Source organism: Pipistrellus kuhlii, unplaced genomic scaffold, assembly GCF_014108245.1.
Source record: "Pipistrellus kuhlii isolate mPipKuh1 unplaced genomic scaffold, mPipKuh1.p scaffold_m20_p_11, whole genome shotgun sequence".
NCBI lineage: Eukaryota > Metazoa > Chordata > Mammalia > Chiroptera > Vespertilionidae > Pipistrellus > Pipistrellus kuhlii.
In genome coordinates this window covers 2,615,959-2,640,683 of record NW_023425416.1, presented here as the reverse complement: position 1 = coordinate 2,640,683, position 24,725 = coordinate 2,615,959, and the positions used below count along the sequence as shown (strand labels likewise).

At 39.2% G+C, this 24,725-nt stretch overlaps 1 protein-coding gene across 4 annotated transcripts in view; it reads right to left on the bottom strand.

Annotated features, from left to right (window-relative positions):
• The window catches only part of UBA3 (ubiquitin like modifier activating enzyme 3), a 29,665-nt gene extending 7,921 nt beyond the window's left edge, over positions 1 to 21,744 (bottom strand). Inside the window, exons 1-11 of one of the 4 annotated variants that reach the window (XM_036430572.2) lie at positions 21,634 to 21,739; positions 21,410 to 21,451; positions 19,657 to 19,777; positions 17,842 to 17,922; positions 10,075 to 10,157; positions 8,103 to 8,183; positions 3,159 to 3,202; positions 2,453 to 2,517; positions 2,003 to 2,158; positions 1,329 to 1,431; positions 1,084 to 1,197 (exon numbers count right to left, since the gene is read on the bottom strand). In XM_036430572.2, coding sequence (XP_036286465.1) covers positions 1,084 to 1,197; positions 1,329 to 1,431; positions 2,003 to 2,158; positions 2,453 to 2,517; positions 3,159 to 3,202; positions 8,103 to 8,183; positions 10,075 to 10,157; positions 17,842 to 17,922; positions 19,657 to 19,777; positions 21,410 to 21,451; positions 21,634 to 21,653 — 910 coding nt within the window. In that variant the 5' untranslated portion in view covers positions 21,654 to 21,739. Of the gene's footprint in view, positions 1 to 1,083; positions 1,198 to 1,328; positions 1,432 to 2,002; positions 2,159 to 2,452; positions 2,518 to 3,158; positions 3,203 to 8,102; positions 8,184 to 10,074; positions 10,158 to 17,841; positions 17,923 to 19,656; positions 19,778 to 21,409; positions 21,452 to 21,633 lie in introns of all 4 variants that reach the window. The other 3 variants (XM_036430573.2, XM_045578943.1, XM_045578944.1) reach the window with 3 other exon arrangements.
• Between the last annotated feature and the right edge of the window lie 2,981 nt (positions 21,745 to 24,725).

Sequence of the window (24,725 nt, the reverse complement as noted above, 5' to 3'; positions counted from 1 at the left end):
ATGACTTTGGAAAATTTCTATAAAGGATGAACTGTGAGTTCCTAGATCAGGAAGCACTGATCCCTAAGACTGAGCACTATGATTGTTCACTGAAACAAGTCCTCTTTGACTAGTCTCATTTAGTCACTCTGACTAGCTTAGAACATCTGGAAAGGTCTTTCATGGCATCCTTGTGAACAAGACAAAGAAATTTGAAGCACTCAAGAAGGTCTGATCAATAGAATGAGATAAAACCTAAAATCTAGGGCCAGATCAGAAGTATGATTCAGACATCAATTCTCTGCCAATTTAGTCTTACAGATGAGGCTTAGCAATTGCATATATGAAAGAACTTCTAGATTTTCATGGGCAATTACCTCAAAAAGTTGAAAATATAGGACCAATGTAAACAACAAAAAACCCTACTCTCCTCTAAGGCTACATCAATTGTCAGAATTATCAGAAGGCTGTTACCTTAAATAAGAATATTTTATATATTCTATGTAGATTCTAACCTAGTTAAGAAAATTATGGATAACTGAAATATGGATATAGAAAAATAACATGATGGGTACTTAAGTCAGGCACATGTCAAAGGGTTAAAGGAATCAGGGAGGTTCGTGGCAGTGATAAAGATTTGGAGGGAATATGACCACGGTTCTCAATGTGTTAAGTGCTATTACTTAAGGGAGTTAGGTTTATATATACACGTTATACCCTAGGACAATACTCAGACCAAACTGGAGATTTCTGCTCAATATATAGAATAGTTTTCTAACAGTCTTGTCCAAGAGTGAAACAGACTGCCCCAGAAGATGATAAATTGCTCTTCATTGAATGATAAGGTGAATGAGTTGATTTCCAATACTAGGTAGATAAGATTCAATGATTTTATCAGTCTTCTAGCTAAGTAGCAGTATGGATTCTGCTGAACTCATTTCCAACTGTGGGGCATCTAAAAATTTTATTCCCATGCTACCTTCACTGAACTTCAAAAGGGTGGTAGTGTCTCAAATAACGTATCATTTATTTCCTCCAAAGTATCCCCAGCCAGTAAAAAAAGCATCATCCCAAATCATTATTCATGGCAACTTGCTAACTTACCTTGAGTGAGTCTATAAGTAACACCCCTAATGTTATAGTGTGATGCTCTCTCTAGGGATTTTTGGAAAATCCACTGAATGTGATCAGGATCATCTCCATCTAACGGAACCCCTTCTGTTAGGGGAAAACAGAGGAGAGAAAAACAGAAACAGAAACATGAATCAACTTGGTTTTTATGTAATTATCCAAATGAATAAATAGACGAATACTTCATGTGACTCTGGATTATAAATTAGGTTCCTCACCTCCGAAAGGATGCTCCTTTGGCCACAGCAGCAGCCTGACATACTCAATACAGTGTTCCGGCAGCCTGGGCATCGATGCAATGGTGCACATGGGAAAATTAACCTAAAAACCAAGCCCTTTTTAGTGGATTTAAAACAATGACTTATTTTAAAATTTAACTTCTGGTTATGATTTATATATAACAGTTCGTTATAATTCACCTTACCCCCTGATCTGAATCTGAATGTATAAAACAGAAGCAAATTCACAGAATGAAATTAATTCCAAGTGAATACTCATAAATAGATCAAAATTCTAACTGTCCTCTAAAGTAGATACATAGATGGAAGAACCTCATCTTTGGAACGATCATTCTCATCCCTGGTGTCTCTATTTCCCAGAAACAATCACAGGCAAGGAAAACAGATGGTAGCTCTATCCAACATACAATTTTAAAACTGATCCCTTAATCCCTTCTTCCAAATAAAAAAGAAATTATGAAAACAATAGTAGCAAAGCTATATTTTCCCCTCAAATAAAGTAAATTTCATATTTTATCATTTTTCTTTACAGCATGATTTTTAAAATATGGCTACCCCTAATTAAAAATCCTAAATATTGAATAGACTTAATATTTCAACATAATTCCATCCCAGGATACTGTAAAACAAATGCGGGTGCTTTTTAGGGTTACCTGTGGCGGATACAGCTCCAGTGTGCATTCAATGCAAGCAGTCATTCCAGGCAGAATTACCCGGGCATTTCCTTTAAAACCTTCTGTCCCCCCATCTATCAAAGGGACAATGGAGCTTGGATCTAATACACCATCTTCATAATTGAGAAGAGATATCTAGGAAAATTATTTGAAGGGTTTAAAAGGAGAAGGAGGTAAGAATTCAAACTATAAAGCATGCTGTCAAGTAATTCGGCAAATCAATAGCATGACTGAATATTAATATATCAAATCAAGGGATATTAGCAATATTGGTCCTCATCTAAAAATTAATGATAGCAATAAACAAGTACATGAACTTAACTGAAATTAAAATCTGATTTTTAAAAAAATATGAAATGCAATTCTAATTTTCAGTGTGTTAAGAGCAACAGCAAGAACTTCAAAGAACTGCAATACTAAAGTCTTTACCAGCATGCCATTAATCCATCTTCTGGCTATGATAGAGTCCAGTCCACATACAATTATATGAAATTCTATAAGAAAAAAAAAATTCAAGTTTAGTTTTTAAAAGTGCCATGGTACAATATAATTTACACCTTCTAAGAAAACACACTCACAAAAATCTCATTTAGCCCTAGCTGGGGTGTTCAGTGGTTAAAGCCCGGCCTGAGGGTAGGTTCCATTCCAGTTAAGGGCACATGCCTTGGTTGTAGGCTCAATCCCCAACCCTGGTTGAGGCACATGCAGGAGGCAACCAATCGATGTGTCTCTCTCACATTAATGTTTCTCTGTCTCTCTTCCCTTCCTTCACTCTATCTAAAAAAAAAAAAAAAAAAAAAAAAAAAAAAAAAAAAAATCAATGGAAAAAAAATCCTCAGGTGAGGATTAATAGCAACAACAACAACAACAAAAAAAACCACTTTCTATTATAACACACACATATACAAGGATCTGCTAATCCTTGAATAATCCTTACTCAAGTCAGTGCAGCAAAATGCAGTTAATGGTGTCAAGTAAGAATTAAAACAATGGCACTGTGCTCTTTTCAACCCGCCAACAACCTTACTATTGTAAAAAGCAACACCAATATATGAAAACAACTAAATAGCTTTCAAATAGCTACTAACCAAGTAATAGAATTCAGTGAGAGATGAATTTCAAGAACACAACTTACGTCGATAAAACGTGTCATTAAAATCCTGGATCTTGTTGAAATGTCTGAATATAAGTAAAGGAACTTGAACTGCTAAGTTTGTAATTTGTAAAGTGATTTTGAAAATACCATAGGAAAAACTTATAAATGTATATTTAAAACAAGAAATAGCTGATAAATGTTCAAAGTAGTGGAATTCAAGAAAGATGACAAAATGAACAAACTACTCCTGACAAAACTGCTTTTACTGTATAACACTCCTCTCCCTAACTATTTAGTCTCCCTGTCATCCCTGAACCCCTATATCATCTACACTAGGGGTGTTGAACTCAATCAGAGAGGGGGCCAAAATCTAAAATCCAGCCTAAATCGTGGGCCGAATGGTCTACTGAACAGTCATAAACTGTCATTGTGATGGAAACGCAGCGGAGTGCAGTGATGACAGCATGGTGCGGGCCACATTGCAAGGCCTGGCGGGACGGATTTGGCCCACGGGCCTTGTGTTTGACACATGTGATCTATACTAATAAGAAAAAAATGCTAATTGACCGTACCTTTGCTTTGCCCAAAGCCAGAGTATGCAAATTAACCCAACAAAGATGGCAGTTACTTTGCATAAGCTGAGGGAGGGAGGAGTAAAGACTGAAGACAGCTTAGAAGAGGAGGAAAAGCAGAAAGCAAGGCAGCTGCAAGAGGGAAAGCATGGGCGGGGCGGGGCAGGGTGGGCGGCAGAGGTGGTGGCAGCTGAGGCGGCCACTTGCAGAAATCTTCCTGCAACGGGCTTCTAGTTTAATTATATTTATGACTGCAGTATTTTCTACTTCAGTGTTTTTCAACCGCTGTTCCGCGGGAGATGTTGCCTGGTGTGCCGTAGGTGCAGACAAGACAAGAATTTTATAATTTTTCACTATTTTGTTTACTTAATATTTCATAATAAAGTAATTATAAAATACTTTCTTTGTGTTTATTTGATTCCTATTCAAGAGAATTACTTTATATATAGTCAATATAGGCACAGAGTTAAATTTTTTAACATTTTCTAATGGTGGTGTGCCTCGTGATTTTTTTCATGAAACAAGTGTGCCTTTGCCCAAAAAAGGTTGAAAAACACTGTTCTACTTGTTTTTATATCAAATCCTGAGCCCTGAGAAAACAGAATGTGTGTATCCTCAACCATCAGCATCAAGCCAAGAGATAATAAACATTTAGCAATGGATCAAGCACATCATAGTTCCTATTTAGCTGGGTGATTTTGAGAGTTACTGCAAAACTAATAAAAAACAAAAACACACCCGGCTGGTGTGGCTCAGTGGTTGACCGTCAACCTATGAACCAGGAGGTCATGATTTGTATTCTAGTCAGGGCACATGCCTGACTCAGTCTCCAAGAGGGGGTGTGCAAGAGGCAGCTAATCAATGATTATCTCACCATTGATGTTTCTCTCTCTCCCCCTTCCTCTCTGAAATAAAAAAATATTAAAAAAAACACAAAAACACACACACAGAAGATCCCAAAAAACAACTTTTTCAGTTGTCAATAATATGTTGTTTTTTGGGGTGTGAAGATGGGGATGGAGAGAAAGAATTCTTTCTTCCTCTCTCAGTTTATTCGTTTTCTAAGTCTCTTTCTTTTATCCAACAAAACCCTACCAGCAGTCTCCTCCTGCCTGGGGGTGCAAAAGGAACCCCCTTCAAAACTGGCTGGGCATCAATCAACCAATCATAACACTTACCATTGCAACAACTCATATGCGTGCAAAGCATTTAACTGTCTTAATGGAGCAATTTTGTTTAATAATATATGTTATACTTCTCTGAAATTATAATAATCCATTATTCATGTTTTTAAAGTAAAATGGAAAAAGAGGGGAAAAACTTGGCCTACAAACAAAGCTATAAAAAATAAATTCAAGCCCTCACCCATTCAGTTCTATTTCTTGAAGCTAGGCAAACGGCACATAAGTGACAACTGGAACAGAAAGATCAAGAACACCAAAGCAAGCCACTGGAGGAGCAGCAATGAGGGAGGGACCCAAGGAACTAGATGAAAAAAGCCCATCCCCTGGATTTCTAGAAAATGGTAATAAACTGGTGATTGTCAGAGGTTAGGTCAGATCTAAATAATGGGGATAATAAAGTGTACATGTTTCTTTCTTTCTCCTTAGCAGGGGCCTGTATTTGTATCTTTAAACCTTTTATTTAGAAATAACAGATTCACTGGGAGTTGTAGAGAGTACAACCAGGTTTCTCCCACCAGTTATATCTTACATTACCCTGTTTCCCTGAAAATAAGACAGTGTCTTATAATAATTTTTGCTCCCAAAGATGCGCTAGGTCATATTTTCAGGGGATGTCTTATTTTTCCATGAAGAAGAATACGGTACATTTATTGTTAAATGAAAATAAAGGAAATTACCTGTATACGGTACGGTAGTACGATAGTAGTCAACACAAACCAGATAAACTGTGAATCCTACAGTATCAAGAATTTACTCATTTATTCAATGACAATCATGTCATCATCTTCTGGAACATCATCAAAACAATCCAATTCCTGAATTTCCTGGTGAATTTCTTGTGATCTCTTTCAGAATCAGTGGACCAAATCTCTCATGTTTAGCCTGGGGGGCCTTATTTTCGGGGGGATGCCTTATATTTCACTCAGAAGGAAACCTGTAAGTAGATCTTATTTTCGGAGGATGTCTTATTTTCGAGGAAACACAGTAGTACAATCTCAAAATAGTGAATGGAACATTGGTACAAGTGTGTATCATTCTGTTATGTGTATACTTGTGTAACCACCAGTCTAGACACATAATCGATCAGCACAAAGATCTCCCACCTGCTACCTGATCAGAGTCACACCTTCCCTGCCCCCACCATGCCTAACCTCTGACAATCACTGATTTATTACCATCTCTATAATTTTGTCATTTAGAGTGTTATATAAATAGAATCATACCATAGATGACCTTTTGAGATTGGCATTTTTCATACCCATAATGGCCTTGATATCTATCCAAAATCCAAACTATTGTTTCATAGTTGGTATGTTTTTATATAGAATATTATTCCATAGTATGGCTGTATCACATTAGACAATTCATTTGACGGATATTTTGGTGTTTAGTTTTGGGCTACTACAAATAAAGCTGTTCTGAACAATCGAGAACAAGTTTTTATGCAGACTTAAGTATTCATTTATCTGGGATAAATGCCCAGGAATGGAAAGTGTATGTTTAGATTTTTCAGAAACAAACTTCTTTCCAGATGGCTGTAGTATTTTATATTTTCCAGCAATGAACAATCCAATTCTTCCGTACTTTTGCCAGCATTTTTTAAATTACTAAATAATTATAATTTTTAATTTTAGATAGTCCTACAGTTGAGTGGTAATATTTCAATGTGGCCATAATTTGGATTTCTCATAGCTAGTGATGTTGAACATCTTCTCATGTGCTTTTTACATCAGTGAAACATCTTTCTTTGCTGTCCATTTTCTAATTGTATTATTTTTACAGTTGAGTTCTGAAACTTCTTTACATATTCTGAGTCCTTTGTCAGATACCTGCCTAAGTATCCTCCAATCTGCAGCTTTACTTTTCATTCTCCTTCACAAAATAAAAGTTTTTAATTTTGATGAAGTTCAATTTATCAAATTTTTTATGTATCACCCCTTTAATTTGGTCAAAGAACATGTCACCAAACCCTAGATCCCAAAGATTTCCTCCTGTCATCTTCCAAAGTTTTGCAGTTTTAAGTTTGACACTTAAACCTTTAATCCATTTTGAGTTACTTTTTGAGGTTAGGGCAAGATTCATTTTTTTTTGTCTATAGCTATCCACTGGCACACAATTTGTTAAAGAGATTATCCTTCTTCTGTTAAATTGTTCTTAACACTTTGTCAAATATCAATTGGCCATATTTGCATAGGGCTATTTCTGTCTTGTCTACTCTGTTTTACTGATACTTCTCTCTTTCTCTCTCTCTCTCGAAATCCTTGTCTTGATTACTGTAACTACATATAAAGTCTTGAAATTAGATAGTAACCCCCCCCCTTTTTTCCCCCCAGCATTTTAGGTATTCCTTTGTCTTTCTATATCAATTTTAGAATAATCTGGTTTGTACTGACAAAAATTTTCCTGTGATTTTGGCAGATTGTGTTAAACTTAGATACAAATTTGGGGATAAGTGACATCTTTACTATATTGAACTGTCCAATTCCTAAACATGATATCTCTATTTAGGTCTTCTTTGATTTCTTTCATTAGCATTTCACTGTGTTCAGTATATAAATCATATACTTATTTTATTCATACCTAAGGTGTTTTTCTTTATGTGGTTATAAATGGCATTGTATTTTAAATTTCAGTTTTCATGTGTTCACAGTTAGTACACAGAAATATAATTGAATTTTGTATGCTGACTTTGTACCCTATATGATTTTCTATACAGCAAATCCCATCTCTGAATTTCTACAAAATACTAAAAATTCCACTGATCTAAAAGTATGAAAACCAAGCGAGTGAATACTTATTTTTAAAAACATACTTCTTATAAAAATAAATTGACTTTGACAGACTTCCATTTGGTTAATAATATACCGACTCTCTCTTTTGTCTGCTACTTTTAAGGAGACACAAGATTAACTGTATCCAGCCTAGGGGCTTAGAATCTAGGAGCGGAGATATGCAGCTAACACTGAACATAAGGGTAATAATGCAGAATAAACAACAGAACTGGTTAAAAGAAGCTTAGTTTAAAAATTAGTATAAAAAAATGTATAAAACCTTACAAAAAAACAATGGAAGATAGAGCAAAATGTTATCAGCAGATAACTTACTGCTATTGATCTTTTTCTTTTTGCTTATTTGTATTCTCTGTGTTAAACATGTCTTTCATAGCACAGAAAAACTCACAATAACATCACAAAGTCAAGTAATTTTTTTGTGTGTGAAAAGGATACGGAATTACAGTGCAATTAGGAACTCTGTCATTTAGAAATTCTGCAGCAACTTCAGCTTTCGGTCTTCCAACATCTTTAGGCCTATAGGAAAAATTATATTTCAATTATTATTCATGATATCAATCTAGATGAGCTACTTAATTTCAAACATAAAAATATCCATGTTGAGAGTTTAATTAGAGAACATTTAGAGGAAATATTTGTAACTAAGTATTTGGGATGAACAATCAAAATGCCAACCCTTGTTTATGTTCCAAATTAAGTACTGACAAGTCTATTTAGATGAAAAAGAGAAGTTTTATTCCCTTAGGTAAAGCATAATAATGGCATGTTTCCTGGCAATTTCTTATTGTAGCATTTCTCAATGTAAAAAAAAAAAAAATTATCCCAGGCCTAGGGCCTTCCAAGTATCTAGCCTGAATCCCAGAACTTCAAGATGTTACTATGCAGGTCTTGGCTAAAACATACATAATGAGATTCATTCTAGGGATGCAAGAACCTTCACTTATCACAGTAATAAGTTTTGTGTCCTGTAATAAGCCGGCAATCCATTTGTGAAAAAGAATTAATTCCAAAGGCATTATCTAATATTCAAATGTCACTAATATTTTCATGAAGCTAAAAAAATACAAGGACTCAAAAGATTACTCCTAAATAATAACCATATTCTCTCTTCCAATCTCAGTGCATATGGCATATTCGTTCCTAGTACTTCCTCATTCTCCTCACAGAAATCATTCCCAAATATACACTTAGTGCTTCATTACTACTTTTTTACAACATATTTTTGTTATATTCATAGGTCTATCATACCTACTGGACTGAACACCTGGGGGGAAATGACCATATTCTTATCTCCTTCATATGTATTATAAGTACAGAAAAAACACTTTAAAAATAAATTTAAAAAAAAAATCAATGTGATTAGAAATATTTAAAATTGGAATGTTAAAGGCCAGCGGGCTCAGTTTAGTTCCCGGTGAGGGCACATGCCCAGGCTACAGCTCAATCCCAGTCTACGGCATGCAAGAGGCTAATGATCAATGATCCCCCCTCATCACTGATGTTTCTCTCATATATACATTTTTTAAATCTTCATTATTTTAAATATTTATTATTATACTGAAAGGCATGGCCATTATTATGATAACCAATTAATTCAATAGTGGGTGTTTGGTTTTTTTTTTAGAACATTTATGCAGCAAAGTTAGACTGGCAAGGACACCAAAACTTTTCTATAGAGAAGGGTTACAATATAAAGAAATAAATAAAAGTTAAATGAAGAGTTCACATTGTAACATTTCAATAACTTGACTTAGTTTAACCCATTCTTCAATCTCTTTAAGAACTTCCACAAAGGTAAGTTAGAGGTTTTATACTATCCTAAATCTCTTATCTTTTCTGCTAACCTAACCTCACCTTTCAAATCCAGGACAAACTGATTGCTTACTGTCAGTAATCTAATAACTAGAAAAAGAAGAGTAGTTCATTATCTCTCCACATCTGTAATTCTTTAATTAACAGACACTTTTATCTAGCCACTCAAACCCCTATATGTTACATACTAAAATTAATGAACTTTTCCTCTGAACTACATATGTATGCCACTTCCAGTTCTCAAAAGTCTCTCTAACAAACCATTCCTAGAGGACTCTGTCTTTCATGTATGTCTAAGGTAATTAATTATCCCTTTCTTCCATTTCAATTGCTCCTGGCTTTTTCTACTTTATTCTTCATCTCCTTCCCCCTGTAAACAGCTCAAATTCCATCACAACTTCATTGTCCCTGAGTCACCACTCAGATTTTGGCTCCCATGTCCCCACCAATGTATCTCACTAGAGCCTACTATTCCAGCTGCTGTTCTCTTATGAAATCACCAGTGGGAGGAGGCTGAACTTTGTGTCTTCAGAGCACAATCAACCCCAAATCACATAAACCTGTTGGAAATTTCTGTTAGGATATTAAAACTTACCTAAATAAAAACTGCCTATTTAAATTGGAAACATCTATAGTGTCCATGTCTATAACATGAATCTGTCTAAAACCAGACAAAGCCTGTGGAAATAAAGAAATCCAATTAAGTAGAAATTCCCTCACATTCGAAAAAATTGACATTTATTTTCAATGTAGTCCTAAATCTATAAATTCTCAATAATAAATTCTGCATAATCGTATTCAATTGTTAAAGGGACTTGTGAAACATATGTAATATTTATGTCCCTGGAAAGTCAAAATGTGTAAATACTCAGTTTTAGTCTATAACCAAAAAGGAACAATTCAAAATTTCTACAGTTGTTTTATAATCTTATAAATACATCTGTAAAGTTTATTGCTTTGCTACTGCTGGACACTTTAATTTTACTAATCTCATTAAATAATTGCATTTACTAGGTTTTTTTTCAGAATATTATTATAAGCAATTCATACAAGCTTTATCTTAGTTTATATAACATTAAGCATGTACCATTCAGAAATACCTATTATAAGGTACATATGTTACACACACACACACACACACACACACACACACACAGCACATGTAAAAGAAAAAGCTGAAAAGTACTGAGTCAGGCCCTGGCTATTGTGGTTCCAGGTTTAGAGTGTCAGCCGGAACACCAAAGGGTCTTGGGCTCTATTCCTGATCAAGGGCATGTACCTGAATTGCAGGGTTTGATCTCCTGACCTGCTCAGATGTGGGAGGCAACCAATCAATATTTCTCTCTCTCTCTCTCTCTCGCTCTTGCTCTTGCTCTCGCTCTCTCTCCTTACCCAGCAGTCTCTCCCTTCCTCCTCTCTCTCTAAAATTCAATGAAAAAAAAAAATCCTTGGGTGAGGATTAACAACAAAAGTACTGAGTCAAGAATAAGCAATCAACCCTAGCTCGTTTAGCTCAGTGGCTAGAGTGTTGGCCTGCGGACTGAAGAGCCCCAGGTTCAATTCCAGCCAAGGGCACATGCCTGGGTTGCAGGCTCAATCCCCAGTAGGGGTCGTGCAGGAGGCAGCCAGTCAATGATTCTCTCTCATCACTGATGTTTCTATTTCTCTATCCTCCCTTCCTCTCTGAAATCAATAAAAATGTATTTTTTTAAAAATAAGCAATCAGGAGAATCCAAGATGGCTGCTCGGGTAGGCAACTAGCCGCAGCCGCACACAATTTCAACAAAATACAACTAAAATATAAAATGGACACTACCCAGAACTACAGGAAAGTCGACTGACTGGAAATTCTACAACAAGAAGCAAGGAGAAAACCAGAAGGAAGCGCAGAGGAGCTGTAAAAGCCCAAGGTACGGAGACACGCGGCGCGCGCGGAGAAGACAGAGCCGGAGAGGAGGGAGGCCGAGTGCCTGGCTGGCGGTCCCAAGCAGGAAGGAGAGAAAAGCTCCGACTGTGCTGGGCCCAGCTCCAACTGCTCTGAACCCCAATTCTAGGCCAGACCCCGGGGACCCAGGCTCATCCATAGGGAGCCGGGCTGTAAGGCGGGACTCCGGGGAAGCAGCGAAAGGAGGTCCCAGAGGCGCTCACACTGCGCGCAGAGAAGGGCCGGCCGGCTGTGCAGTGGGATTGCCCTGACAGGGGCTCCAGACTGCTCTGAACGCCACCTCCAATCCCACTACCAACTGAACTGAACCCCAATACCAGACTCATTGGGGGAGAGCATAGACAGTTTGGCAGCAGGCGAAAATCGAGGGCACCTTTCTCTCAGAGGCGCTCGCAATAAGTACTGAAGGACCCTGAGTCTCAGGAGTCGCATAGGGTGGGGCTGACGGAAGCCAAGGCTGTAGGCTCCACCCTGAAACCCCGCCCCATCAGAAAAGCTGTCTTCGAAAATGTCTAAACCAAATAAATCACAAACGAAAGAAATGTAGGACAAAAAGCGACTGGATATAGAGTTCAAAACCACACTTATAAGGTTGTTCAAGAATCTCTTAGAAAAGTCCAATAAAATAAACAAGACCTATGAGGATATGAAAAAGGATCAACTAGAAATAATAAGGGATCAACAAGAAATAAAGAATACATTGTCTGAAATAAAAAATATTTTATGGAGTCCTAAAAACAGAATGGAAGATCGCAAGAATCAAGTCAAAGATTTGGAACATAAAGAGCCAGAAGACACTCCTCCGCAGACGCAAGAAGGCCAGAGAATCCAGAAAGTTGAAGATAATGTAAGAAACCTCTGGGACAACTTCAAGCGAACCAACATCAGAATTATGGGGGTCCCAGAAGATGAGAGAGAGCAAGATATCAAAACATACTGAAAGAAATAGTGACAGAAAACTTTCCCCACCTGGTGAAAGAATTAGACTTACAAGTCCAGGAAGCACACAGAACTCCAAACAAAAGGAATCCAAAGAGGACCACACCAAGACAAATCATAATTAAGATTCCAAGAGCAAAAGACAAAGAGAGAATATTAAAAGCAGCAAGAGCAAAGAAGGTAGTTACCTATAAAGGAGCACCTATATGATTGTCAGCTGATTTCTCAACAGAAACCATGCAGGCCAGACGGGAATGGCAAGAAATATTCAAGGTGATGAATAGCAAGAACCTACAGCCAAAGATAATCTATCCAGCAAAGCTATCACTCAGATTCGAAGGTCAGATAAAGAGCTTCACTAATAAAAAAAAGCTAAAGGAGTTCATCACCACCAAACCAGAATTATATGAATTGCTGAAGGGGGTTCTTTCAGCAGAGAAAGTAAATAAAGATAAAAATTATGAACAACTAATACCTAACTATCAACAAGTGAATCTAAAAACCAAGGAAACTAAAAAAAAAAAAAAAAATCTGAGGAACAATATTAACTGTTGAATATAATAGAATCAGAGGTATGGAAGGGGAGTGAACTGTTTATTCTTGGGGAAAAGGGGAGAGGAGGATGTGGGAAGAGAGTGAACATAAACTGTGCACCTATGGATGAGGACAATGGGGGGTGGGGAAAGGGCACAGGTTGGGGTGAGAAGGGGGGGGAAAGGAACATTTGTAATAATATGAACAATAAAAATTTATTTAAAAAAATAAAATAAATAAATAAATAAATAAATAAATAAATAAATAAAAAATAAGCAATCAGCCGAAACCGGTTTGGCTCAGTGGTAGAGCATCGTCTGCGGCCTGAAAGGTCCCAGGTTCGATTCCGGTCAAGGCATGTACACTGGTTGCGGGCATATCCCGGGTAGGGGGGTGTGCAAGAGGCAACTGGTCAATGTTTCTCTCTGATCGACGTTTCTAGCTCTCTATCTCTCTCCTTTCTTCTCTGTAAAAAAAAACAATAAAATATATTAAAAATAATAAAAAAAAGCAATCAAAGCAGCTAGAAAAAAACTTTTGTGTGTCAGTGATCATGTCCTGCATTCTAACAATACAACCACTGCTCAAATTTACCAGAAGCAAAATATGGGGTAAAAAATTATAAGTTTCATTAATTAATTATACTTTTCTGGTCTTGGTCAGTGTGACCAAATTAAATCACTTGTTAATAATTTTCCCACTTTTTCTGCCCCTATGGTAACAAGAAATCCTCAAAAGAGTTGTTTTAGTCTATAACCAAGCAAGTCTATACTTGCTTTCTCAAACTCTCTCTGGTGCTTATCCTCTAACCAGGCGTGGGGAACCATTTTTCTGCCAAGGGCCATGTGGATATTTACAGCATCATGTGAGGGTCATACAAAATTACAACTTAAAAATCAGCCTGCTAGCCAGCCAGTGGAGCTCAGTGGTTGAGTATCAACCTGTGAACCAGGAGGTCACAGTTCAATTCCCGGTCAATGCCCAGGTTGCAGGCTCAATCCCCAGTGTGTGGCATGCAGGAGGCGCTAGTCAATGATTCTCTCTCATCATTGATGTTTCTCTCTCCCTTTCCCTTTCTCTCTGAAATCATTAAAAATATATGTATTTTTAAAAACTATCCTGCTATATTTGGTCAAACATGGAATTAACTCATCCCTAGTGCCTTGGCAGGACCAGACTAAAAGACTTCGTGGGCCTTATCAGCCCACGCCTGCTCTAAACAAATGTCCCCTCTCACCGTTCCACTGAAAACAGCACTTGTCTAGGTCACCAGTGTTGCCACCTCCAGTGACCTGACCTGTCTGAAGTACTCGTATTTGACACTGTGTGGATCAATTCCTAAGAACACATTCCTCACTCGGTCCCTACACGCCTGAGGATTTGTACTTACCACATTCAGTTTTCCTCCTGCTTTACTGGCTAGATTCTTGACAGCCCTTGTGCTTAGTTCTGGTGATCTCAGACAATCTTTTTTTCCCCCCCAGACAATCTTCTAAGCATATCCAACAGACATCTCAACTTAAAGTTTCCAAAATCAAACTCAACCGTCTTTTTCACCAACTCCACCAAATCTGTCCTTCTCCAGCCTCATGTCAGTGAATGCTAAGTCCATCTTTCCAGTTGCTCAGGGCAAAACCCTGTTGTCATCTTTGACTCTTCTTTCTCTCCTGTCCCACAACCAAACCAGTAGCAAATCCTGTTGACTTTATCTTCTGCCTGCCTCTCAAACCTCCAACACTTCCACCCTGTCCTACGTCAGTCATCTCTGGCCTAGATGACGGCAACAACCTTCACCCAGCCCTCAGCCTCCTCCTCTGTTCTTCCTGCAGCTTTTCTAAACACATCAGCCATAATGGTCCTGGTTACAAGTCAGATCCTGTCAACTCATTTGCCTAAACCTCTCCCCAGACATTCTGACCCAGAGAAAAAGGCTAAGTTCTTTTAGTGACCTCCAATGCCTTTTTGTGGTATTAATTTCAAACATCGCCATCTCCCATTGCCTCTGATATCCCCTCCAAAAATACTTCCCTTACCTACTTCTGCTGTAGCTGTAAGGACCTCCCTGCTATCCTTGAACAGGACCATCATGCTCCCATTTCACAGCTATTGCACCTGCTGTTCCCTCTTGTCTAGAACGTCCTTGCTCACCTCTTTGCTCAAATTGTACCTCATGAGCCCACTCCCTTTCGACCAGGCTACCTATATTTCATCTTTCCTTGCTCCAAAACATTATCATCTGACATACTATATTTTACTTATCTTTTTCCTTCCACTAAAATGTAAGCCCCACAAATATCTGTCTATATTGTTCAATGCTATACATGCCTGGTTTGTGGGCTTGATCCCAACAGGTGGCATGCAAGAGGCAGCAGACTGATGTTTCACTCTCACATAGATGTTTCTCTCTCTCTGTCCCCCGTCCTCTCTAAATATCAATTAAATAATAATGATAATAATAATATTGTCATACTCATTTTTTTAACAATGAGCATTGGGGGGCTTACAATTTATAAAAAGATGTGTATCTCTTATGTACTGAAATAAGCAAAATACAGTGGTGCCTCGCATAAAGAACGCCTCGCACAGCGAACGCTGCACACAACGAACTTCATTTCATGATTCATACAACGAACTTCGTTTCACACAACGAAGTCGCCCGAGCTTCCACGACTGCTTCGCCCGAGCTTCCACGATCGCTGCCGATGTATTGCATCCTTCCGCGCAGGCACTGCAGGCAGTCGTTAGTCACTGCGCTTAACTTAAGCACGTATCGCGGCAATCGTTCTTCATTACGAATTAAATCACGCACGTATCACGGCAGTCGTCCTTTTAAGTTAAACTCAATATTTTTTTTATATCATGGCTTCTAAAAAAAGCAGGAAGGTGATTTCTGTTGAAATGAAACAGGACAATGCTCAAAGGGAAGCGTCATCTGATAACGAGGAGCAACAATCAAACAACCAACCAATCCCAACTGCTGACATCAAGAACATCCTGGTCAAATGGAAAGCAGTTCAGGAGTTTACCAATGCCCACTATCCGGATTCAGCTGAAGCAAACAGGATCAACGATCTTTACTCCGATACTCTTGTCCGTTATTTCCGGCAGATGTTGGAGAAAAGAGAAAAACAAACGACTTTGGACAGGTTTTTCATGAAACCATCGGCCAAAAAGCAGAAAATGGATGAAGATGTGCAAGATTTGGTAGACTCTACTTAGTCTGTCTTAAAATTAAAAAAATGTGTGTTTTTTTTTAAAAAAATTATGTTTTTAGATGTATCTAAATAAAAATAATAACAAAAAATTTATCTTTTTTTATGTCATCTTAGCATATTTTATGCTACAGAACGAATTATTTTTTTTAACATGTATTGTTATGGGAATACGCATTTCACATAACGAACTTTTCGCATAACAAACTTGCTCCTGGAACGAATTAAGTTCGTTGTGTGAGGCACCACTGTAACAAGTGATAAAATTAAAAACCCTATTTTCTTCTTTTGTGTAAGAGTGTATTACAATGCAATAAATAGCATGGCCACCTAAAGCTGCTTGAGGACTACTCTTCAGATCTAATCTCCAATTACCTTACATTTAAAATGAGTATGTATCTCCTTTTTGCAAATAACAGCTTCAAAATGGAAAAGGTTAAGCACTAGGAAATATGTGCATGCAATGCCTATGAGAACCACTACCCACCCTTCCCTTCTAGAACTCTGGGAAGGTACTGACATTTGGGCACCCTACAGAGTACATCAGACATATTGCTATTTATTTTGTGTGAGTTGTCTCCCCACTGAAACTTCATATTCATTAAGGACAGAGACCATGATGATCCCCACAGAACCAGCACAGCACTAAGTACCATGAAGTGTATTAAGTTTTTGCAGTTTCACTAGGAGTGATGTTAGTGCTTCCTAGCAAAATTAACATGGCTGTTTATATTTAAACCACATGTGTCAAACACAAGGCCCGCGGGCCAAATCCGTCCCGCCAGGCCTTGCAATGTGGCCCGCACCGCGCTGTCATCACTGCACTCCACTGCGTTTCCATCACAATGACAGTTTATGACTGTTCAGTAAACCATTCGGCCAGCGATTTAGGCTGGATTTTAGATTTTGGCCCCTTCTCTGATTGAGTTCGACACCCCTAATTTAAACGTTAGCAACATGGCTGACTTTTTATCTGGTTCTTTTACTCCATTTTCTAAGGAGTGTACTCTAGCATTTCCACTTTTCTACACATCAGCAGAAGCCTGGCATACATCAGCTCTCAATCAGCTCTCCTACCACCCATCTTTGTTAAATAAACTGATACTTGTCAAAAATAAAAAAAGCTACTTTGTGGTTATCAGAAGTCAATGAAACTAATTAATTAAATCACAAATTATAGATTTCAAACCAGTATACAAAATAGCTTCACTAAATAGTACCCTCTTAAAATGATAGTTGTTAAAAGCAAATTAACATGGTTCAGTCAACACCTAAGAACAGATCATCTGGGTTAGATTCCCGGCCCATCACTGTCATCCAAACAGCGAGGTAAGCCACCTCTCAGAACCACATCTCCACCTACTAGAATATAACATGAGCCAATGCCCTCTCCAAGTGGGTTATCTTAAGGAGAAAAAGAAATAATCAATACTTGCAAATTGCATTTTAAAATTATGAATGCTTTGCAAGAGGATGCACAGAGAGTTCTTTGATAAAGAGCACAGAAGAAAACAAGAATGTCTATCAATGACTTTATGTTGAGCACTTTAAAATTAAGAGTGTCTGGAAGCTGACTTGCTAAACATATCAAACAAAGCTCAAGACAGAGGTTAATAATCATAATAAAGAAATTTCCTAGTATGACAGAAAAGGAAAATTACCACAAAGGAGAAAAAACACACATTATATACACATGCATGTATATATACACACTTATTTACATATATATTACCAGATTTTTCAGGAGCTCACATCCTAAGCCGCCAGCTCCAATGACTAGAACTTTACATGTATCTAACAAAAACTGGAGAGACTGTAAAGAATGAAAAGGCATATTAAAACCTAGTTATAAAAAACATAATACAATAAGCCATAATTTCTGATGTTCCTATGAAAAACGCAAATGAAGATCAAGAGCAGACTTTCTATTTAATAAACTTCTAAATTTATGAACAAGGTAGAATCTGAAATTCTATAAGCCTAATGATTTCAGAGCATTTCAATTTCAATGTGTTTACATTGATTCTTACTGTATAAAATTAAAGGTTATTTCTAAAAAGAAAAACTATGGCCCTAGCCAGTTTGGCTCAGGGGATAGAGCATCAGCATGGGAACTGATGAGTCCCAGGTTCGATTCCAGTCAAGGCCACATGCCTAGGTTGCAGGCTTGATCCCCAGTAGGGAGCATACAGGATGTAGCCAGTCAATGATTCTCATCACTGATGTTTCAATCTCTCTCTTCCTTCTTCTCTGAAATCAATAAAAACATATTACATAATAATAAAAAGAAAAGAAAAAAGAAAAACTATGGCTAGTTAAAGGTTATCTTTTTTTTTTTTTTTTTTTTATCTTGAAAGGTGATGAAAAGCATAAAATTCATTATTTAACTGGCTTCCTAAAAAGAGAAAAGTATAAAAATCTTAAGAACTGGGGATCAAACACTGCACAAGGTGTTTAAAGGTCTCCAAAAAGAAAAAAAACAAATTCTTAGAAAGTTGTATATTAACAGAAATACAATTTGAAACAATCACTTAACGAAAGTATCTTAAATAATCAGGCAAAAAAATAAAATAAAATTTAAAAGCACAGGAAAGATATATCCAACAAAAAGCAAAACACTGTCAATTCTGCCCAAAGACTAAAGGAGTGATAAGTAATTCAGATGAGACACTGGTCAAATCCAAGAGTTTGTACCTTAATTCTAGGAGGAGCACAATATTTTTTTAAATATATTTTATTGATTTTTTACAGAGAGGAAGGGAGAGAGATAGAGAGATAGAAACGTCGATGAGAGAGAAACATCGACCAGCTGTCTCTTGCACACCTCCTACCGGAGATGTGCCCGCAACCAATGTACATGCCTTTGACAGGAATCGAACTTGGGACCTTTCAGTCTGCAGACCGACGCTCTACCACTGAGCCAAACTGGCTTCGGCAGGAGCACAATATTTTTAATTCAAAACAGTATCCCCTTTACACATAAAAAATGACATAAAAGTTTACTAAAAAGGCAACTTTTTCTACTTTGTAATTAAAAAAGTCTTATCTAATTGAACATCTGCTTTAAGTCAACATACTATCTGTCCAAAATTCCATTCCTATTTCACAGAACTCATATAATTTTTAACATGCAATTAGTTTTACTCAATACTAAGTAAAGAAGCTCAGTTGAATTAAATTCCAAAATTTAAACAAGCATACATATCTTCCTATCAAAAGTAACTTCTAAGAGCAAAACTAAAAAGGGAGTTTCTCAGAAATCATTTTAAACTAAAATTTAAAGTAAAATTTAAGTTAGAATTTTAAATGAGATTATAAAGTTTTTTACTAAAAAGAAAGTCAACATATTACATAAAAAATGTAAAAATGACTTAAATATTAGCCATTTAAATAAAACCAGTTGCAAGTATTCAACTTAGTATTTCAAGATAACTTACACAATTTTATTAGTATTTTTACTATGAGAGCAAGTGAAAAAGAAAGCATCTTATTTTTGAAATAAAACTATTAGAGGAGTTATTTAAAAATAAAAATAAATGTTTCTCACTTCAGTGCTGGGTTCGAAATCAGGGTGTGTGAAGGGTCCAGATCGCTCGAGGAACTTCTTTACATGGTTCCAGCGACCGTCCCAGTCTCCAGTGTCCCCACACCCACCATCAACAGCCATTCTGCACAGAACACAGTAAATTCAGCCGCACACGTCAGTATGAAAGAAAACCGCACCTACAACTACTATGGCTTCCCCAAAAGAAAAGGCAACACCACACCTGCCCAAATACAAAAGGAATCATTTAATGTGATTATGCTTAAGCTTTTAACTTTTTTCTTGGCTATTATAAATTATTTAAAGGTAAGAACTGCATGTGTTTGATTAAATAAATCAGTCTGCCTGTTTCTGGGTTCCTAAAGCAAGCCAAAATCAAACTTAGGATATTGTTTAATCAGTGAGAAATAGGCTTTTATACATTTGAAATTTATAAAAGATCATTGCAAACTTCCCCAATCTGTTCCTTCAACACAGTTGGGTCAGGAAATATGTTATAAGAGGAAAATAAATATGTAATTCCACTTTCAGAATTGTGATGATTCACATCTAGCTCCTGTGTCCTTTCCAAGTTTGAAAGATGTGATTTAAAGATCTTTGATGAAAGAAATTTTTCACGCATTTTTATCTGAAACAGAGGTCCCAATTTTCAAAAAAGAATATTTTTAAAAACTATGAAATGGTTTTTGTTGCCACTGAACACAAAAAGTTTTAGGTTACAATTATGTCACATATAAGCATTTGAAATCTTTTATATCCCACAACTGTGTTCTAAGACTGGACTCCTCTATCTACTTTGTAATGATTTTTAGTTTTCTAATTTCCTACAACCCCACAACTTCTGCATTCAAATATATTATTAATATCCAATTTTTACAAAAGGGACCAATAACTATGGCCTGGCAATAAAGACCTTGGGTTTTGGTATTCCAGCTCATTTGGTTCCATAATTACTAGCATTGTGACCTTGAGTAGATTACTTAACAGCCATAAAACTCATCTACAGATTTTTCTAGCTACTTAGGGTAAGGATGAGGTAATCCACATAAAAGGCCTTAGTACAATACTTGGCATATAACAGTGTTAAGGATGCAAACTTTATCATTTTAAGCAAAAGTGGGAAGGAAAGGCGGGAAGAAGTGTGGAAAGAAGCTCGCCAGGCCTATCCCTTGCAAATGCAATGCCACCTGGAGGGCGACACCCCAAGCCTAAGGCTCCGCCGTGGGAACCGGCCCGGGCGGACTGGGTCGCCACACCCACCGCCCCGCGGCGGGAGCTGCGAGGTGCGGGCGGGCGGGCACTGTTTACACCTGCTCAGCGGCAGCGCTCAGCGCCCGACAGCGGCAGGGCGGGTGGTAAACGGGCTAAATAAGTTCTTTGGAGCCAACTCTCCTCTAGGAGCCAATTATTCTGCAAAAATGACACGAGTGCTTGGTCCGATACCATAGAAAGTTCTCAAAGTCTGCAATTAAGCCTGGCTCCGTGTTTGCGAACGGCCTGCATTCGTTTTGTGTGCACGTGAGAGCCCCTTTCCCAAGTCACGTCTCTGACCGCGGGGCGCTGGAAGGGGGGCGCCAGGGGTCCCCAGACCCGCGGTCCAGCACCGGCCGGGCCCGGGCGGGGACCGAGACCGCGCGGCCTGTGCTCCGGTGCCCCGCTCCCAGCCCCCCGGGCCCGCTGCGGCTGGTCCCCTAGGCCTGGGGAGAGGGGAGGCGGGGGTCCCCGGAGAGGGCCCCGGCCTCCCGGCAGCACTAACTTCTCAGCCAGCAGCTCCTCTATTCTCCTTCTTTTCTTCTCCCTAAAAGAAAGAGAGAATAAAAGAAGGGTCAGCATCACGCTACACACTGGGCGCCGCGAGAGGACGGGGGGCGAGGAGACGGAGCGGGAGGTGGGGGGACCCCGGGTGGCGGCGGCGACCGCCCACCGCCGCGCTCAGTCACAACCCAGCCCGGCCGGTGCCCGAATTGCCCGGGTACTTACGGCTCCTCGCCATCCGCCATATTGTTCTCCGCCTCTTCCCAGGTGCCCCCACGGCGGGCGGGGCCAGGCGCGGGGGCGGGGCCGGGGCGGGGCCTGTCGATAGGCGGGCAACGCGTGGGGACGGCGGCCTGTGGGCAGAGGCGGGCAGTGCGTGGGGGCGGGGCCTGTGGCAGAGGCAGGCAGTGCGTGGGGGCGGGGCCTGTGGCAGAGGCAGGCAGTGCGTGGGGGCGGGGCCTGTGGCAGAGGCAGGCAGTGCGTGGGGACGGGGCCTGTGGGCAGAGGCGGGCAATGCGGGGCGGCGGAGGCCGGAGGGCGGGGTTGGTGGAAGCGAGAGGGCGGGGCTGACGTGAGCGGGGGGCGGGGCAGGAGGGCGGGGCCTGTGGCAGAGGCGGGCAGCACGTGGGGGCGGGGCCTGTGGGCAGAGGCGGGCAGTGCGTGGGGGCCGGAGAGCGGGGTTGGCTGGGCCGGAGGGCGGGGTGGGCAGGGCGGAGAGGCGGACTTTGTTGATACTCCAATGGGCTTTGTAATTATAATCCAACTAGAAAGAGAAGCATATATAACATTTGGGAGAGAGAGAAGCAGTTCATGCTCTGTACCACTATACCTGGCTCCCCCCCCATTTCTTTTGTTATTTTGACATTATTTTAAAACTATGTCTTTATTGATTTTTTTAGAGAGAGAGGAAAGGAGAGGGAGGAGAGAGAGAGAGTGAGAGAGAAACTTCGGTGTGAAAGAGAAACATCCATCAGTTGCCTCCTACACTCACTCTAACTGGGGATCGAACCTGCAACCTGGGTATGTGCCCTGACCAGGAATTGAACCAGCGACCTTTCCATGATTGAGCCACACTGGCCAGAGCTCTTTTATTTTTAAACCTCTTTGGGTGTTTGGACAAATAAATAAAACTACACTTAATAAATGTTTATTGAATATTAATTACTTATGATCAATGAGTAATCACATTATTACTAACATACACTGATGGCTTGTGGTTTTGCCATACTGAGCAATTGAAAGGTAACAGTTCTTGATCACAGTCCAACAAATGTGGGCCCTACAGGGGCCCCTATGTTGGTCTTGACCAAGATCATTTATTCAGTTTACCTACAGGGCAGCTTCTTGACATTTGTGAACCCCAGGGAACTCTCCCACACCCTCTGCCTTCCTGTAACTCAGCACCAAGGCCTGGCTCATCTCCAGATAGTATTCCTCTCACTCTTTGGTGTTTAAGTTAGTGTGTTCACTACATTGCAAGGTTCTTGAAGGCGGGGAAAGGCTGCATTCTTCTCAACTTGTTTGTCTTTCAGAATGTTTTCATGGGGCCTTGACGGGATACAAAATATCTTTGACATCACACTAAAAATTTTCAACCTCTTATACCCTACCAGGTCTACCCAGCTACAACTACCACAATAAAGTTGCAACAAAATAGAGCAAAGTCAGTGGATGTTCATTATGAAATCATAGAAAACAAATCAGGTTAAAGCACTATTAATACCATGATACCAAATGAATCATGGGCTGTGTTATTAATAGCAATAATAGCAATAACAGTAATATCTAACTGTGAGCAATTACTCTACACTATACACTAAGCACTTCCCATTCACTCTTACTCAGCTTCATGGCTGATGTTCTTACTATAGCCACTTTACACATGAAGAAACTGAGGCTGAATGAAACTAAGTAATTTCTCAAAGTCACCAGCAACAAATGGAGGAGTTGGGACTAATTTTGCTCTGATTTTAAATCTTCCCATTTTTCTAGAATCAAGAAAATGTGAGAGCTCAGGAATACTAGTATTTTCACATTTTAAGCTTTATTCAACACCAATGACAGCAGTATTTTCTTTTTTTAAATAATATTTTTATTGATTTTAGAGGGGGAGGGAGGAAGGGATAGATAAAAACATCAATGATGAGAGAGAATCATTGATCGGCTGTCTTCTGCATGTCCCTCATTGGGGATCGAGCCTGAAACCTGGGTATGCGCCCTGAACAAGAATCAAACCTGTGACCAGTGGTCGATGCTCAACCACTGAGCCACACCGGTCGGGCTGGAGTATTTCTTAAGTCATTGCAGGTCCCTTAATTGCCTTGTAAATCATCAAGGAAAATCAAATTATGTCTTCTAGACTTTGCTTTAGGTATATTTTATTGTTTTCTGACTTTTTTGAAAAATGGTGGCATAGTTGCTATCCTTATACTATACACTAGCATCTTAGAATTTTCCCTTCCACACTATGAAGTAAACTAAAATACTTTTCCTCTTGCATTTGAGATAAAAGGAGGTTTACTATATCAACCAGCCCCTTAACTGGGGGGACAGGGGGTAGAAGGGAAAACCCTTTGGAAGCTGTAGCAGGGAATGTACAACTAAATTGTTTTGGCGTGGATACAAAACTACCATTTTCTATTAGAGTGATAGGGAGAGGGCATGGAATAAGAATAGGACTACAGGTGTTTACAATTACTCACCTTGCTACGTATAGATGAGGTTTTCTTACAACCCTGGGAATCTGGAGGACATTCTGCAAGGGGAAAAACAGGGCTTTAAAGAGATAAGAGACTCCTCTAAGCCCAGTGAGTCCATGACTCAGAAAATAAAATACATTTTGAGAACAAAGAACAGCACAAGCTTTGATTTGGTTGCTGTGCCTGGATCCCTGACCCCCTGGGGGAGTTTGCCTCAGGAATGCCAACGGAAGAACTGGGTTTTAGAGAATTAGTAGGAGAGGTTAGAGCAGAATTTCTAGGGTGACCTGCTGCTCTACCATGCTGCCAGCATTATTGGAATAAACACTCATACATGATTCAAGCCGGACTCAGCTTAATTTGGCTCGAGGAGTGACAGGTGGCCTTGGACCGGTTACATCCAGCTTCAGAAGCACTGTGCTCCCTTACTGAAAGCTGTCCCCAAATATCAGGACCAAACTAAGAAAGGTCTTTTTGAGAGGAAGCCATGTGTCTGCCCAGTAAGTGCTGAGTGCAGAACAAGAGTTCACTGCAAACCATTGTTTGCTTTGGAAGGCAGACAGCGTGCCCAGATCGGGCTGGCGTGCCCAGAGTGCCCACTTGATCAGAACGGCAGCG